Below are 18,272 nucleotides of genomic sequence, written 5' to 3'. Positions count from 1 at the left end.
TGGTAGTGTCGCTGGAAGTGATATACTCAAAATAATATCTTTAAATAAATGAATGCCTTTAAAAGTCTGCGCTGTCTGTCTTTTATACGCATTTTCTTATTATGGCCATTAATTATTCCGAATGAAACAAAACAAATTAATTTGAGGAATTGGAGAAAACTTAGGGCCTAATGTACGTATTAAGAAACAATATGAGAAGAGCAAATAACTCGATAAAGCACTTTCCAATGAATAACGCGACTATAAGAAACGTTGGAAAGCTGAAAGAATATAAATAATTAGGACAACAGATTGACTACTCATAAAATTATCACACGAAAATTGAAATTCTAACGTAACGATGTCAGTGAACGTAGTAGGCTACAGGCCCCTGATTCCGCCTGGAAAACCATTTAATACATCCCATATGTCTGGAGTGATATTTGGGCTGCCTAAACAAAAATGATCGGCTCAATTCAGACACCGTGTCTGTGTGTGTGTGTGTGTGTGTGTGTGTGTGTGTGTGTGTGTGTGTGTGTGTGTGTGTATGTTTTTATGAAAATAAACAAAGTGTTTTATTGGCATGGAGAAGTATAAACAAGTTACTGTTGTCCGAATTCCGTTTACGTGTAGAAAGTCTTTTTTGCAGACTATCCTTTGTGCTTTATTAAGGTTATTTCTTATTGTTTATGTTGTGTCATGTGAGTTTTGAGTGTAAGTAGGGTAGTTACATCTTATATTCTAAACGATGCTACCTGAAAATGTGGCTCGAGCTCTTATTGGCTTTAAAAATTGATGGACGCAGTATAGGCCTTCGTTACATTGCAAATGTAATGAATAAGCCTACGAACACAGTCCTAAACATAGGTAGTTGACCCTTGTGAGTGTGATGTCTATTACCATTATTATTAAACCCTTACTTACTGGCTTTTAAGGGACCCGGAGGTTCATTGCCACCCTCACATAAGCCCGCCATTGGTTCCTAGCCTGAGCAAGATTAATCCATTCTCTATCATCATATCCCACCTCCCTCAAATCCACTTGTCCACGCCTGTGGAGTAACGGTTAGCACTTCTAGCCGCGAAACCAGGTGTCCCGGGTTCAATTCCCGGTCGGGACAAGTTACCTGGTTGAGGTTTTTTCCGGGGTTTTCTCTCAACCCAATATGAGCAAATGCTGGGTAACTTTCGGTGTTGGACCCCGGACTCATTTCACCGGCATTATCACCTTCATCTCATTCAGACGCTAAATAACCAAAGCTGTTGATAAAGCGTCGTAAAATAACCTAAAATAAAATAAATCAAATCCACTTTAATATTATCCTCCCATTTACGTCTCGGCTCCCTAAAGGTTGTTTCCCCTCCGGCCTCCCAACTAACACTCTATATGCATTTCTGGATTCGCCCATACGTGCTATATGTCTTGCCCATCTCAAACGTCTGGATTTAATGTTCCTAATTATGTCAGGTGAAGAATACAATGCGTGCAGTTCTGTGTTGTGTAACTTTCTCCATTCTCCTGTAGCTTCATCCCGCTTAGCCCCAAATATTTTCCTAAGCATTTATTCTCAAACACCCTTAACCTATGTTCCTCTCTCAAAGTGAGAGTCCAAGTTTCACAACCATAAAGAACAACCGGTAATATAACTGTTTTATAAATTCTTACTTTTAGATTTTTTGACAGCAGACTGGATGATAAAAGCTTTTCAACCGAATAATAACAGGCATTTCCAATATTTATTCCGTGTTTAATTTCCTCCCGAGTATCATTTATATTTGTTACTGTTGCTCCAAGATATTTTAACTTCTCCATCTCTTCAAAAGATAAATTTCCAATTTTTATATTTCCATTTCGTACAATATTCTCGTCACGAGACATAATCGTATACTTTGTCTTTTCGGGATTTACTTCCAAACCTATCTCTTTACTTGCTTGCAGTAAAATTCCCGTGTTTTCCCTAATCATTTGTGGATTTTCTCCTAACATATTCACGTCATCCGCATAGACAAGCAGCTGATGTAGGCTAACCCGTTCAATTCCAAACCCTCTCTGTTTTCCTGGACTTTCCTAATGGCATACTCTAGAGCAAAGTATTAAACCATATTATTATTATTATTATTATTATTATTATTATTATTATTATTATTACCTAATATTATTGGTCTATCTTTATTCTAATCGTAATGTGTAGTTAGTGGAGGACAAAACATAACCCACCACTTTAACGGGTGGTAGAAGATAGAAATACTCACTCCTTGTTTTGGCATCATATGATGATTATACGTGTGAAATAAACTTTGATCGGAGGTTGCATTCGAGCGTGTGTTCGATTCCCGCTTGGGCTGGTTACCTGTTCGAATTTTTTTTCTGAGATTTTCCCCAACTGTAAGAAGAATGTCAGGTAGTCATACGTGGTGATTCTTCGGTCTTGTCTCGCGAATACCATCTCGTTATCACCAATTTCATCCACTCTAAATAGCCTAATAGTCGATACAGCGTCGTTAAAATAGGCGACTTAAAAGGTACGTTTAAACACACATACTGACTTGATGAAACGCGAACTGTTAGAAATGTAGCTATAGCTAGACATCAAGTGGGTTAGCAGTAAAATACAAACACAGTGATTCCTATGAAGCGTGAAATGTTGGAAGTGTGTGAACGTGAAGTCTATTACGCTATAGTATAAATGCAGTGATTCAATTTAAACATGGCCTGTTTAACTGCCTGTGTGTGGTTGCAAATTCTCCACAGCTCCAGTAAGTTACGAACTTATGATGAAATCGAAAACGTTTATTGGTTTTATCGGAATTATCCAAGATAATTGTATCGTTCTTTCTAGTTCTGTAGTTTATCTTGTCATAAATGTAGATTGACTTGTACTAAGTTAGGCCTATAAATTTGAATTTCCGCTTGAAATTGCAGGCGTGTTGATATATCCTTGCCAAATACTATTTTTATGTGACAGTGGTTCTAGCGACAGATTCTGATAGCCTACCTTAGTTTGATTTCTAATAGGGAAGTGAAGATTTATCCTTTCCACATAGGCCCTACTGTGTGTGTGTGTATGTGTAGCTTCTCTTATGATTTTTCTGGTCTAAATTCATAATGACCACTTCTCAAATTCTCCCTCCACTTGTAGATGTCAGATTTCAAGTATTTCAGTATTTTTAGGGTTAAGATAGAACAAGCTAATGAGAAAATTCCTTGAAAGTTTACTATTTATTATTATTATTATTATTATTATTATTATTATTATTATTATTATTATTATTATTATTAAAATTAAATTAAAGTAATAAGCCTATATTCTGTCAGAGATTTTTAGTACCTATTGAAATAAAATTTTATTTTCACAAACATGTGGATTTCATATGCACATGCAATTAGAATGCAGGGTCTAATACCATTAACAATTTATTTTTTCTCTACACATGATTCACACTTAAAACTTTACTTTGTGTTAAGGGTTAATGTGATCGAAAGCGGAATATGAATCTATAACTTAGTCTGAATTTTATCATCGACGCTAAATAATCCAGTAGTTGATACTGGGTCGTTAAACAATCGTAATCCTTGTGCTACCATATTTTTTGTTGACTAATTATTGCTGTTGGCTAGCACATTAATAATAGTAAACATAATCATAATAATAATAAATGTCACTGGCCTAAATATCATTGCCATTAATATTATTTTCTTCATTGTCCATATTATTATTATTATTATTATTATTATTATTATTATTATTATTATTATTATTATTATTATTATCATCATCATCATCATCAGGTCTATTATTATTACTGTTATCATCATCTTTATAATTAGGTCTATTTATTATTATTATTATTATTATTATTATTATTATTATTATTAATATGTGGGTCCACACCTGTGGATTAACGGTTAGCGTGTCTGGCCGCGAAACCAGGTGGCCCGGGTTCGATTCCCGGTCGGGACAAGTTATCTGGTTGAGGTTTTATCCAGGGTTTTCCCTCAACCCAATATGAGCAAATGCTGGGTAACTTTCGGTACTGGACCTCGGACTCATTTCACCGGCATTATCACCTTCATCTCATTCAGACGCTAAATAACCTAAGATGTTGATAAAGCGTCGTAAAATAACCTACTTAAAATATTATTATTATTATTATTGTTGTTGTTATTATTATTATTATTATTATTATTATTATTATTATTACCTAATGAAGATTTTTCCTCGTTCAGCCAACATTATTTCAGTCCTGAACCAACACTACACAGTGAAAAGTAGCGGAATTCTGATGGCAGCATGGAGTAAAGTCACCGCTTAAAGCAATTCACAGGTAACGTTTTCAGAAAACGTAATGAAAATGAGAATTTGGTTTTACGTAGCCTACAAGTTATAATCTATGACATGCTTATTCATTGAACTTTCAGGTTTTCACTTTCATTTCCGTGCTTTTTGCCATTTAAATTTCATTAAACGCCATTTAAATGCCTTTGCGTGAGGACTACACTTGTGCATTGCCTGTAATCTTTAACACAAGTTTCCTCCCACTTAAGTTTCTCAACGTTTTTGTATATGTAAAGCATTCACTGTAGAAGGTTTTCTGTCTAAATGTAATGGAATTTTGACGTTATGTTGAGAAATGCCTATTGAAGAGAATGACATAGGCCTAAGGTTTTCATCCGACACTAGAGGCATAATGCTGTACAAGATACGAACATTTTAATTGTTGTTTAGTCAACTGTCCGAAGACAGGTCAGAACCTCACAAGTGATACCAACAAGGTACCACTTATGAGGCAACTAGGCCAGGAGATAATAGAGTAGGGTGGCCAGTTCCTTCCCCCCCCACTCCATTACATACATCGTCGACTAGCTACATATTACACTAGTCAGACTTCAGATGCATACAAACAATGTTCTTCCTCTGACACATATTATCGTCAAGTGAGATATACTGCCTGATAACAGATGTACATATCAGCCAGAACCTCAATCAGAGGATGATTTTAATTGTAAAAAAATATCAGAACAAGAAAGGAGAGAAAGGAGAATTAAATTTAAAAATCCACATCCTGCCTCTTTATAATTTACTAATCCCATAGGCATATGTTACTTTGTAGAAACATTCCTTCTGAATAGAAAATAATAACTTTTATGTGAAAATCTCGCAAACCTTCTACATTTAACATTTTGAAAAAAAAAAAAAAACTCATTGGAATAGAATAAGTTATAATAGGGTATAATTTTTTTTGAAAACAAATACGAGTAGGGACTCTAACATTTTGTAACACAGACCTAGGCCTACTTGAGGCATGATTATTATGAAGTATAAATTTCAAAGTAGTTGACCGAAAACTGTAGGATTGAGAATTTTCACCTGTGCCATGCCTTAAGGGGACACGCTACTGAGTTTTCGTCAATTTTGGTCAATGTTAAAAGTTAATTTTTTTTTTTTTTTTTTACTGATGAACTGTACTGACTAGGAACAAACCCATGCACCATTTCATTGTAGGTAGTCTTAGCATCATTTTAAAAGTTTAAGAAACAAATTATCTTTATATGAGACCCAGATATTTGTTTACTAAAATTATAAACACTTTTTTAATTATATTTTTTCCGAGTACATTTTTCAACATAAAATTTTGAAAATAATTGTGCACATGTAACTCATCAACATCTATTCGATTTTAAAATTTCAAAAACTTACAATCAAAATTGTGGAGATTAGAAATCTCAGTAGCATGTCCCCTTAACACAAGCTGAAGCTAGATCTCTGGGACTAAGAGAGAAATTTCCACTTTCATAGTGAGAATCGAACCAAAGTTCTCTCGAATTGTAGGCACAAATACTAGGACGTAAGCACTAATAAGAGAACATTAGACTATTGTTATTATTATTATTATTATTATTATTATTATTATTATTATTATTATTATTATTATTATCATCGAAGTGGAAATATAAAAATTGGAAATTTATCCTTTGAAAAGGTGGGAAAGTTCAAATATCTTAGAGCAACGGTAACAAATGTAAATGATACTCGTGAGGAAATTTGAACGCAGAATAAATAAGTATGGGAAATGCCTGTTATTATTCGGCTGAGAAGCTTTTGTCAACCAGTCTCCTCTCAAAAAGCTGAAAGTTAGAATTTATAAAACAGTTACAGGCCTATTACCGTTTGTTCTGTATTGTTGTGAAACTTGGACTCTCACTTTAAGAGAGGAACAGAGGTTAAGTGTGTTCGAGAATAAGGTGCTTAGGAAAATATTTGGGGCTAAGAGGTATGAAGTTTAAGGTAGCAGTCCTACCACCAGTCCTACTATGTGCATCGCTCGTAACGAGACCAGGGGACATCTTTATTACTGAGAATCTTCAAAGTAACAGCCGGACTGAAATTCCTTCGAAGCATTGCTGGTGTCACTCTTTTAGATCAAATGAACAAAAATATACGAAAACAACTAAATATTTTTAATTTGACTGAGAAAGTACAACAACAAAAACATAATTGGTACCAACATATAAGAAGAATGAATGACGACCGGTTGCCTAAAGTAATACTGGACTATGAACCAAGAGGACACAGAAATGTTGGTAGACCAAGAACAAGATGGATAGACGACATGAACTTTGAAGACGGAACAGGCCAATAGGTCTAATCCCTGTGGTTGATAATGATGAGGAAAATGCCGAAAGTTGTACAACGTAGAACTGCACGCACTGTATTTTTCATCTGACATAATTAGGAATATTAAATCCAGACGTTTGAGATGGGCAGGGCATGTAGCATGCATGGGCGAATCCAGAAATGCATGAGAGACCGAAGGGATAAAGACCTTTTGGGAGGCCGAAACATAGATGGGAGGATATTATAAAAATGGATTTGAGAGAGGTGGGATATGATGGTAGAGACTGGATTGATCTTGATAAGGATAGGGACCGATGACGGGCTTATGTGCGGGCGGGAATGAACCTCCGGGTTCCTTAAAAGCTATTTGTAAGTAAGTTATGATTATAGTAATAATAATAATGATAATAATAATAATAATAATAATAATAATTATTATTATTATTATTATTATTATTATTATTATTATTATTATTATTATTATTATTATTATTATTATTCTGGCTAACTGAGCAGTGAAGTTAAAGCAGCTACGAGTGGTGATGAAGCTGTTATGATTATGAAACAGAATTTACCGAATGGGGCATATTCTTGACTTGTAACTAATGAACTAGCGAACTGATGGCTTCGTGGAAGGGAACGGAAATCCATTCCCGCTCATCGCGTCGCATGCAGCTGACACAGATACCCGATGCAAGCGCGTAGGCTTAATATTTGGCTTCCAATTAGACTGGACCTCCAATTAGAACGAGGTCTGGTGCAGCTGCAATTAGCGACGATCCAATTAACGGGCGCTGCAGAGCACTCGACAACATTCCATGAGTAGTCGATGAAATAATAATAATAATAATAATAATAATAATAATAATAATAATAATAATAATAATAATAATAATAATATTGCGATAGCGGAAATTTATGAAATTACAGAAGAAGCGGTAGGCCTACTCTGGGGAAATCTGTCTTATCGCCATCTCTGTCAGCAGAAATTCTAGTCTGAATACGCTTCGATTTGAATATCTTCTTCTCTTTCCCTCTCTCTGAATCCCGTTGCAAATAGGTCTAACATTCTACTAACGATGCAATAGTAATAGATATACAGTAGCCTATACACCAGTTATCGAATAACAGTATGGAAATTCGAGTAACACTATAGTCAGATCATGTCCATTGCGTTCCTAGCAAAAAAAAAAAAAAAAAAAAAAAAAAAGGTGTGACATTTGAAGTCAAAATGTTTAATTCACATGTAAAAGAAGGCGTCAACAACATTTACGTAACAGGCTGCAGTAGGCCTATACGATCAAACTAAGCTCAATATAATGGATCTGTGTGGAAATCACGACACTGCTTTCGAATCCCGCCCACGGTAAAAGCACATGTATATAACGATATATATATATATATATATATATATATGTCACAAAATCCCCTTATGGTACTATCCGAAGTTGTGCCGACCCCACGCTCTGAGAGACCCTCCTTTGTCCTCTACTGTGTGGTAAATATTGTCTGTACGGACAATAAGTCTGAGGTCCAATTACTTGACGTAGAAGCTATCGCTCGAAATGATAAGGTGAACTCGTGTCAAAGTAACACAACCAGAATGTGAATCCAGCGCTAGATGTCGTGATGCAACAATAAAAATAAATGAGCAGGGACTTACTTCGACCAAAGATCTTGCAAAGAAATATGCACCACACTCATCAGAGAGCGCAGATCACGCACTTTGGTAGTCCACACGCTCACACACACGGATCTCAACCTGACATTGTTACGTCACACGGAATGGATCACATTCTATCTCTCTCTCTCTCTCTCTGAGCTCTTTTGACCAATCAAAGAGTGATTAGGGCGTTGTTAGGCCTAACGATAAACGTCAGGCTGTGGATGACTGGCTGCAGTATAATTTTCACACGCAATGTCACGCGAGGAACTTCTTCTCCAGGCTTCAAACTTACTGTGCGGAACTTGCCATTACTGTGAATATTTCCGTTGTCACGAAGTCAGCAGTGGCGTGACAGAAACACACGTGCAGCAGTTGGCCGCGGCCCACATGTTAATTGCCGCAATTAAAGAGGTCACACAACAAAACACAAGACGCGCGCTGACACTTACCAGGCTGTCTGTCACTCACTCGCTCTCTCTCTTGCTGGGCTCACTGTTTGCCGCTTTTTTTTAGCGCCGGGTCCGGTAGCGGACTGCAGCCTGCAGCCGAGAAGAAGAAGAAGAAGAAGAAGAGGAGGTGGAGGTGGAGGTGGCGGCGACGGCGGCGGCGGCGGCGACGCGGCCCCGCCCCCCGCCCAGCGCGCAGACTCCGCCTGCGCCGCGCCACCGCGCATCCGCCCAACCAATGGGCCGCGACGGGGAGGGGCCGCGCGTCTGCCCATTGGCCGGGAGGTGCCCGCGCGGAAGATGGATGGCGCTGCAGTGGCCGCCCCGCACGGCCCATTGTTGCCGCGTATCGATTGTTGTTGCAGACAGCCTGCCCAGTCTCTGGGCTCACAAGTGCCAGTAATTCGCTCGCTTCTGTTAACAGCACTGCAACTGCATCACCAGAGTTCACTTTCAGATGCTCTGCTGTCTACTTTCTTTCCTCCTCCTTCTGCTCTTGTTTTCTTATTCTTTCTCTTTTCTCGTCTCTTTTCCTACTCCCTATTCTTTCTTCTCCGCCAGTACTCTCTTTTTCATTCCTTCCTCTTTCTACTCGTCATCTTTCTTCATCTCTTCCTCCTCCATATTCTTTCTTCACTTTACCTTCTTATCTTTCTTCATCTATTCTTTCTTTTCCTCCTACTCCTATTCTTATCTCACCTATAACTACTTCTTCTTTTTTAAATTTCTTCCTTCCTTCATTTCTTTTTCCCTGTCTTTATTCCTTCATCTTTTCTTTTGCCCTTTCTTTATTCCTTTCTTTTTCTTTTGCCATATATTCATAACCTTTTCTTTTCTTTTTCCTTTGTTCTTTCTTTCTCTTTAACTTTATCTTTCCTTTATTCATTTCTTTCTTCTTTTAACTCTACTTCGTTCCTTCCTCCTTTCTTTTGTCTTTTTTCCCTTCCTTCCTTCCTCTTTTTTTCTCTGTCTTCATCATTCCTTCCTCTTTTCTTTTCCTCTGTCTTCCTTCCTTCCTCTTTTCTTTTCCTCTGTCTTCCTTCCTTCCTCTTTTCTTTTCCTCTGCCTTCCTTCCTTCCTCTTTTCTTTTCCTCTGCCTTCCTTCCTTCCTCTTTTCTTTCCCTCTGCCTTCCTTCCTTCCTCTTTTCTTTCCCTCTGCCTTCCTTCCTTCCTCTTTTCTTTTCCTCTGTCTTCATTTCTTCCTCTTTTCTTTTTCCCGTCCTTCATTTCTTTCTTCTTTCTTTTTCCTTCATTCCTTCTTTTCTTTTTACCTTTCGTCAATCCTTCTTCTTCCCTTTTCGCTTTCTTCATTACAGCTTTTATTCCTCCCTTTTTCATTTCTTCTTTCCTTTTACCTATCTTCATTCCTTCCTCTTTTCTTTTTTTCTTCATTCCTTCCTTTCTTCTTTCTTCATATCTTCCTCCCACTCCTTCCCATCCATCTTCTTCCTTCGCCTTCTTATTCTTCCTCTATGTATTCCTCCTTCTCATCTTCGTTATTTTCCGATTGCTCCTCTTCTTCGTTCTCCATCTTCACCTATCCAGAGGAAGTTTTACTGGGTGTGTCTGTCTACCAAAATATCTTCAACTTTTTTTTATTCAGTTGTAAAAATTCCGTTTGAAATCAATAAATGAAAATGTGAACCACACTCAAATTAATTTTTAGATCTACATTAGGGTCTATGAATGAATAAGGCGTTGAAGGTGTAACGAGTAGTCTGAGACTAATTTTGAGCGAGGCTCTTTCAAAATATTTTAAGTAGACTATAGTTAACATTATTATTATTATTATTATTATTATTATTATTATTATTATTATTATTATTATTATTATTATCATCATCATCATCATCATCATCATTATCATTAACGTTCAACGTATTTTTTGTTCTGGAATGGAGTTGCCTTATCTACCAATCGTCTTTAAGCTCATAACTCTTGGTATTAATTTATTAGCTATGTTCTATCTTACTGCGCATGGTCTGATCATACTTTATAAACGTTGAATTTGTCTTGTACCAAGAGAAAGATCCAACAAAACTCTCGAAAACTGCTAACGAAGCTCTGATCTGGACCTTCTAGTAGCCCTGAAGGGGTTGCTGATTTCGTCAGCCTAGAAATGGTGCCAAGTACAAACGAATGTCTAATAGTCTACATGGCATAGGTACAGTTCCATGATTGGATATTTTCCGTAGGCTAATAGAGGCACGAAATCATTCTGCAGTGAAATACAGAATGAGAGCTATGCATAGCCTCTATAGCACAGTCCATTCAACACAGAGCTTAATGATGCTTTCTTCTATCTCGCACATTCATTTCAACACGTTTGTGGGATGTAGTGAATTAATTGATCAGATCAGCTATACTATCATAATCTTAATTTATGGACAATTACAGCGAACGCTGAATGTTGAGGTCAACATTGAGGAAAGTGATATTGATAAATCTGAAGCGCTGCTCTCGCGACACATCTGGCCCGCGGATTACGTAATATATTATTTTATTACAAAGCTCGTCAACAAAATCAACATCAATATCTAGTTGCAAGTGACTCAGATTTACATTCACTCACTAATGTGAGCTGTTTAATGCTGCTGATTTTGTTGGCTATTGGTAATTTTGCCGTAACTTTGCTCAGTTCAGTTTCTCAATACTATGCTGTGTCGGGCCTATTTATACAAATCTTACGACTTAAATTCTTTTCAAAGCAAACCGTTGCATTATATACTGAAACAATATGATATTTGAACGTGAGGCCAGCAGTTGAGTGGTTGACCTTGGTCCTTCATGGGTTGTCGCACAACTGATATTTTTACTAAGTTGTGATTAATCCAATTTTAATTAATAATGTATTTGAAAGAAAGCAAGCAAACTTGTCGTTGTCAAGATAACATGAAGTTAGAAGTTTGGTGATCTTAGTGATACAAAAATCACCTTTCTTCCCACCACAATCTGAACACACGCTCTCGCCATGAAACAATACTAACAATACCATCCCATCGCACCTCCTCATACTCATCCTCTTTCACAATAGCCCTGCCAAGACTCTGGAATTCGTTACCTGCTAGCATCAGGGACTGTCGAAATAAAATTGAATTCAAACGCAAACTTACTAGGCACTTGGCCAGTAATTGAGACTCGTTCAGACATGGTTTCTTGTAAATAGTTATCTTAATCTATCACAAAATATTTCAATATCCGGTAATTTCATTACTATAGATTTTTGTTATTGTAGGTTTAATTTGTAATTCAGTAAATACAAAAATATTCTTTGTTCTTAACTTCTATGATAAAATGTCTAGCTTTCATTAATCAGGTAATCTTGTCGTACTTTAATTTTTATTGTAATTGTAATTGTAAATTTAATGTTAATTGCAATTTTATTGTTCATATTATAGTTGTAATCCCCTGGTAAAGGGGCAGAGAAGGCCTGACGGCCTTATCTCTACCAGGTTAAATAAATAAATAAATAAATACTAAATACTTATTATTGTGATATTTTGTTCTGTACTTGGATAAACAATACAAAACAATAACAATAGTACAAAAAGATTCCCAGAAACCTGCTTGTACTTTCGTCAGTGATCAAACTAAAATGCAAGATGGTGAATTAGTAGGTTAGTATTGTGGTAAAGTATAGGCATAGGCAATTATCTAGGCCTACTGGGCGGTATGGAATTAGGCCTATCCCTAAGTAGGCCTACTGCAGCCATTAGGTTCTTTATGTAGGTCTACCCGTAAAAAAATGAGTTGCGTGTCAAGTGTGATGCTCGACTAAGCCAGTTCTAAAGTCCTCCACACCATACAATTCTTTCCAACCAACTAATGGAAAAACCATACCTCTAGTGATAGTCTACTGTACTTCAGAGATCTGAGCCATGTAGTTCCCTGTTCTGGATTCAGGACTTCATTTACTCTATAGGTTTAGATCTCTCAGTCGTCTATAACGCACCAGCACTGGCATCTATCAATTGCAGGGCGAACCAAGACGAACTTCTGCCACGGCGGAAAGGCAATACGACGCTGAATAAACACAAGTAGGACTTAGGCCTAGATACCCTGTTTTTAGAAAAGGAGATTATAATGAAAGTTTAATATTGGAGAGAGTTAGTGGAAAGAAGAAAGAAAATCGGATGAACTTAGAAAAATACCTCACTACCTTGACTTTTTCTACCACAAATATAACTCTATCGGGACATTAACTCAGGTCCACGGCTATCGTAAGCCAATACCATGCCAACTGAGCTTAGTATTGGTAGAAGAAAATAGAATTGCAAGAAATGCTGCAATGCAATTCTAAATTGAAGCCGTGTATAAAGTAATTCGACTGTTACTGTTGTTCTATAACGAATCAGGATCAGGCTTGATCATTGGTGCAGGAACTGCAGCATGCGTTGCCATGGCAACCCTCTGTACTAGTGTGCTGTCAAGTACAGAGCGCATTTGTGCGTTCTTTCAAGTCAGAGATCTTAGTAAGCAAAACGTCAGGGGAATTGGATGAGGAGAACAAAAGTTGAAAGTGTCCGCTGTCCCAATGGTTTTCCACACTGAACGTCCGGATCGGTTTCAGACTAATCAGATGGAATTTGAGAGGGATGGAGACATGAGACGTGCAAAATCTTTGTAGAATCATACAATAAACACTATGTCAAGATTGCTCGACCTAATTATACGTTGGAAGCAAAATAAACGCATTAAGATATCGATTACTATAGGCCTAGCTTGTATTCAAGAATCTTCTTCCACTTGGACTGATTTTAGCGAGAAATGGCCTATAAAATTTCAATGGGACTTACCATGTTTCTTACTGGATTGAGCTAGGGACATAGACTTTTTTTGTTTTTGGAAAAACGCATTTTCAACGATATTGACACTTACAGTCCTTTTTATGTCCAGTTTTGAGTGTGATCGATCCTAGGATGTAGGTTAAATCGGCACTACGTGAAGTAAATTAATCGAGTTTTGCAAAAAGGACACATGTTACAAATTTAATGTTTTGAGATATTCAAGAAAAACATAACAGCAGGTAGGAAACTTAAAATTGGAACTTTATATTCTTGTTAAATTAAATTAGCTACAAATGTGACTGATATGTTATAATTTACTCATATTATTATTCCATTAGCCATCCATTAAGTTACAGTTTCCATGAAAAAAAAAAACGATTTTGACAAAATGTAACATATGTCCTTTTTGCAAAAATCGATTCAAATATTTATATTACTAAATCAGTAAATTGTGGTTCTAGCTGATAATGCACGTCAGTGTATTATCAGGCATTAGGCCTTATATTCCACTTGATTTTGTCAGAGGACAAAATAATAAAAATTGCATCCATCTTACGTCTGATTAGTGAAATGTGTTATTAGTCAGCGAAGTATGCAATGGAGGGCGAAAGAAACTGGCCACCCTATCCATCATCTCCTGGCTTAGTTTCTTATGAGCGATGCTTTATGACAGTGGTCGTCAGCACTCGCTGGAATGGGTAATGGGTAAGAAGTGTATCGCAATATGCACCGTCGTGTAGAAGGGAGGAGGAGGAATAATACCCGCCAGCAGCCACGCATGCACGCCAGTGCAATGCCTTATCTACGGGAAAGAGAAGCTAGCCCGAGGGTGCACTGTGTTGATAACCATTGCTTTATGATGTCCAATCTGCCTTCAGACAGTTTACTAAACAACAACAGAACAGTCAAGTTATCGTAAAATTATATTCGTTAGAGGTTCTTAATCAGTATTAATGTTATGATGAAACAAACGTGAAATTACGTTGTTTTGAATGCAGTACTGACACAACCATCAAAGGTTAGATGACTTACGACCTGTGTTTGATAAGCTGATGACTAATGAAATACTCAATGATCAATGCTGTAAGCTGTAAACAAGGGAATGAAGGAAAATTTTCCCAAAAAATTAGGGACAATTTTTCCATTTCAGAAAAGTTCAGTCTGAGATTTTCCTTCTCACATCACTATGGGAGATCATGGCAACCTAGCACTTAAACAAGGCTATGATCCATTATACTATTACCCTGTTAGGCGCGTTCTCGCATACACCAGCCGATTGTGCTAAGGCTCACTTTTGCTCAGATAGGCCTATATGAACCTGGTTGAGTGGAAGAGAAGGCCTTATGGCCTTAACTCGGCTAGACAAAATAAAGCTACTACTACGTGCAGACAAATGTACATGTCTCCGAACCAACCTACTCCGTCTGTCGCCGGCCGGAGAAATGCTAATGGAGAGATTTAACGGATTAATGGCTATGCCTATATTGGAGAAACGGGAGAATCCCGAGGAAAACCTCAACTGCAACCTTCTCTGTCACAAATGTCACTAGGAATTTTTGAATGAAAATCCTAGGCCTAAACGGGACTCGAATATGGGACGCTTGCGTAACAGACTAATAGTCTACTGTATACCATGCAGACCTCAGAGGTGTGTCTGTGTACGCAATCATTTTCGACTTCCCGGCAGGAAAATGAAGTAGGTATATAGCCTACATCTGACAGTTATAGGGACTAAGTGGTTTCGTTTTAATTAATGAGGAAACAATTGAGTTGCTCTATTGCGAAACTGTTCATGTCTTCAGCAAAATGAGACATAACACTGTCCATATCGTTTTCCACCCATTACAATATTCATAATAAACCGACTGGCGTATAAGTTGGCAGTCAAAATTATTTTGTAAAATGACCATAAACGAAATTTTCTGAAATTTTCTACAATGTTGAATTGAATTGAATTTGAAGTAAGGTGCACTACGAACCAGCACTTCAACCTTTTTAGATCTATTGCGCTTACTCTCAAGCTAGACACATTCCCAAGACTACACCGTTGACTACACTAAAGCCTTGGTTTTTCTGAACCGACGCATGCAACGTGCGAGGCCCGCCTCTCACAAATCCGGGCTACAGGAGAGATAGTGAGTGGTTTCTATAACTGCGAGATGCAACTATAGAAACCACTCACTATCTCTCGTGTAGTCCGGATTTGTGCGACGCGGACCTCGCATCTCGCACGTAGCATGCGTTGGTTCAGAAAAACCAAGGCTTGAGCTTCGCTCCGTACCCAGGTTTCGAGCAGACGTCCCTAAACCATCCCCCTCCCTGCGTCGTCAGCTGACGTTCGGGGAATGCTATGGAATGATGATAGACTAGAGAAATGTTGACGGAATGATGTAAATGCCTAGTATGAAGAAACGAGGTAATTCCGAGAAAAACTCCAATTGCGACCTTGTCCGCCATAAGTCTCACTATGGATTTTTAATGAAAAATTCCAGACCTGACCTGGAATCGAACCTAGACCGCCTGTATTACGGACTGAAGACCTGATCATCCAGCAATGAGCCACTGGAGGAGTTTTTCTACAATGTTAATTATTTCTTAGCTAGTGTTTATTTGCAAAGTAAACATAGAGTACATTCTGGATGTTATTATACCAAGCAAGTATCATCAAGTACAATCAAGCAATTTGTGTTTATTTTATTGCAACTGTTACGCCAATCTTTTAAATTTAAATGATACGCAGAAGTGGTCAACAATAACGAGACATTCAAAAGTTACCATGTGTAATTCTTTTGAAACGTTACTCATATTTCTAAATAAATACTAAATGCTATACTTCAACTCTACTCTGAATTTTATACCATAATTTTACACTGATATTATAAAGATCATTTTAGCCGCCTTGATAGCTGAGTTGGAAGAGCACAGGTTTACGATTACTGCGGACCCAGACCCGTATCTCGGTAATGGCGAAGGTTTCTGAGAGTTTTCTCGGAATTCTCCCGTTTTCGTTCATCTTTCTACCATCACTCTTTATTTCAGTATCCATTACTATAATTTCAATAGTATAGACCAGATGTCTCCAAAAGAATATTCGCGAGTAAGCCCCTGAATGGAACCGAAGCCAGTACGTAATGAGAGCGCTCTCCCTCACCAATCCCCACCTATACTGTACTCAATGCGCAAACGAAAAGCAGTGGTGGACTGCCATTATCATTGTGTTGATCGGTGTGTTCGACCGTTTGACAATGTCTTCTAATCACGGACGTAGTACATTCAAGGATGAATGGGAAGATAATTATTTCTTTTGTGTTAGTGGGGAGAATGTAAAATGTTTAATTTATTCGAAAATTCTTAAGAATATGTTAAAATTCAACATGCGATGACACTACTCGACTCTTCACAAAGAATACCATTCAATTATAGGTAGGCCTATGTTGGACATGTGAAAATAGTTTATTTTGGGGACATCTGTATAACTGTTGGTTATACATAATAATCAGTAGATTACAATACGTTTACACTCTCTTCCGCATGATGTAGCCTACTTATAGTTTTCGTTTCATTTTAGATGAAATGCGTACAAATATTTTGATAAATTTAAAACAAAAAAAAAATACAAACACAAATCACACATGTATCCTCAATCTTAAATTAAAAAAAAAAAAAAAAAAAAAAAACTTCTTGCTAGCTATGTTCTAGCTTGGAATACCTATTGCAAAATCAATGAAGCCCTTTCCATAAGGAGCATTTGTAAAATCGTGCATACAGAATGTTACTAAAATACTGTGTCCAGAACAAAGTCACAAGTTTAAGAAAATTAAATTGTCTCCAAACAGGTTCAGAGAAGGATTTTGAAGACTGAAAATGTAATAAAATTTGCATCTGAAGTCGAAACCACAATTAACCAATTTGTAGCTTACACACTTGCATTGGACGAAAGCACAGATGAAAATGACAAAGCTCACCTAGCCATTTTGATCCGGGGAGTTATTGAACATTTTATTGTGTCCGAATGTCTTCTAGGTGTAATTACTCTGGAGGAAATCACAACTGGAGAAGATCTTTTCCAGGCACTGAAAGGCACCATAGAACAGAAGAGGTTGAATTTGCAACGGCTTGTGTCAATAGCAACAGATGGGGCTCCAGCCATGACTGGTAAACGGACAGGATTGGTACAGAATTGCAAGAAACCGTAAAACAAGTTCGAGGAAAGATGTGAGAGACGATTCATCTGGATTCAGTGTTACGGTTGGGAAAACACCTTCTAATGAGGATGCTGAATGCGTTGTGTGCTTTTCTTAGTAGAGGCCATTTTTACTTTGCAATTTTGTTAATCTTGTAACTTATAGTATTCCATATTTTTGTCCTCATTTTTATGAAGGAAATATGTTAGAGTCTGAGAAAATTATTTTTTCAAATATGTTATAACATCTTACGAACTTCTAAGTCCGGTGTACCATTCATAGCGACATTCAGCAGCAATAAACAGGACGATACTTTTACGTTCAGTATTCAAAGCATGTAAAAAAAGTAAAGTAAATCCATGGCGCAACAGTCCATGAAGGGCCAAGACCGACCAGCCGGCTGCTGACCTCACGGCCACATGCCAAAGCAGAGATGGACGATCATCCAACAAGAATGGAGGTATCGTGTGGTTAGCACGTTGATCCCCCCCCCAGCCGTTATAGCTGGTTTATAGCTGGGTGAGCACCGGTCCCATACACTGGCCGAAATTTCATGAAAAAATTTCTTCCCCCTTGAGGACTCGAACCAGTGCG

At 37.5% G+C, this 18,272-nt stretch overlaps 2 protein-coding genes across 9 annotated transcripts in view; one reads left to right on the top strand and one right to left on the bottom strand.

Annotated features, from left to right (window-relative positions):
* LOC138694526 (LIM/homeobox protein Lhx9-like) overlaps window positions 1-8,809 on the bottom strand; it is a 196,121-nt gene extending 187,312 nt beyond the window's left edge. For 2 of the 3 annotated variants that reach the window (XM_069818335.1, XM_069818337.1), the window contains exon 1: window positions 8,259-8,698. The gene's annotated coding sequence lies outside the window, so the exon portion shown is untranslated. The other variant, XM_069818336.1, reaches the window with a different exon arrangement.
* The window catches only part of LOC138694527 (uncharacterized), a 431,371-nt gene that overhangs the window by 366,496 nt on the left and 46,603 nt on the right, over window positions 1-18,272 (top strand). For 2 of the 6 annotated variants that reach the window (XM_069818338.1, XM_069818339.1), the window contains exon 4: window positions 8,775-9,412. The exons of the other annotated variants lie outside the window; for them this stretch is intronic. In XM_069818338.1, the coding sequence (XP_069674439.1) occupies window positions 8,775-9,412 (638 nt within the window). Of the gene's footprint in view, window positions 1-8,774; window positions 9,413-18,272 lie in introns of those variants that run through there. 6 annotated transcript variants of the gene reach the window in all.

The sequence above is a fragment of the Periplaneta americana genome, chromosome 2 (genome assembly GCF_040183065.1).
Source record: "Periplaneta americana isolate PAMFEO1 chromosome 2, P.americana_PAMFEO1_priV1, whole genome shotgun sequence".
In the NCBI taxonomy this organism is placed as follows: domain Eukaryota; kingdom Metazoa; phylum Arthropoda; class Insecta; order Blattodea; family Blattidae; genus Periplaneta; species Periplaneta americana.
Note: the sequence above shows the minus strand (reverse complement) of the source record. Positions and strands in the feature narration are given on the sequence as shown.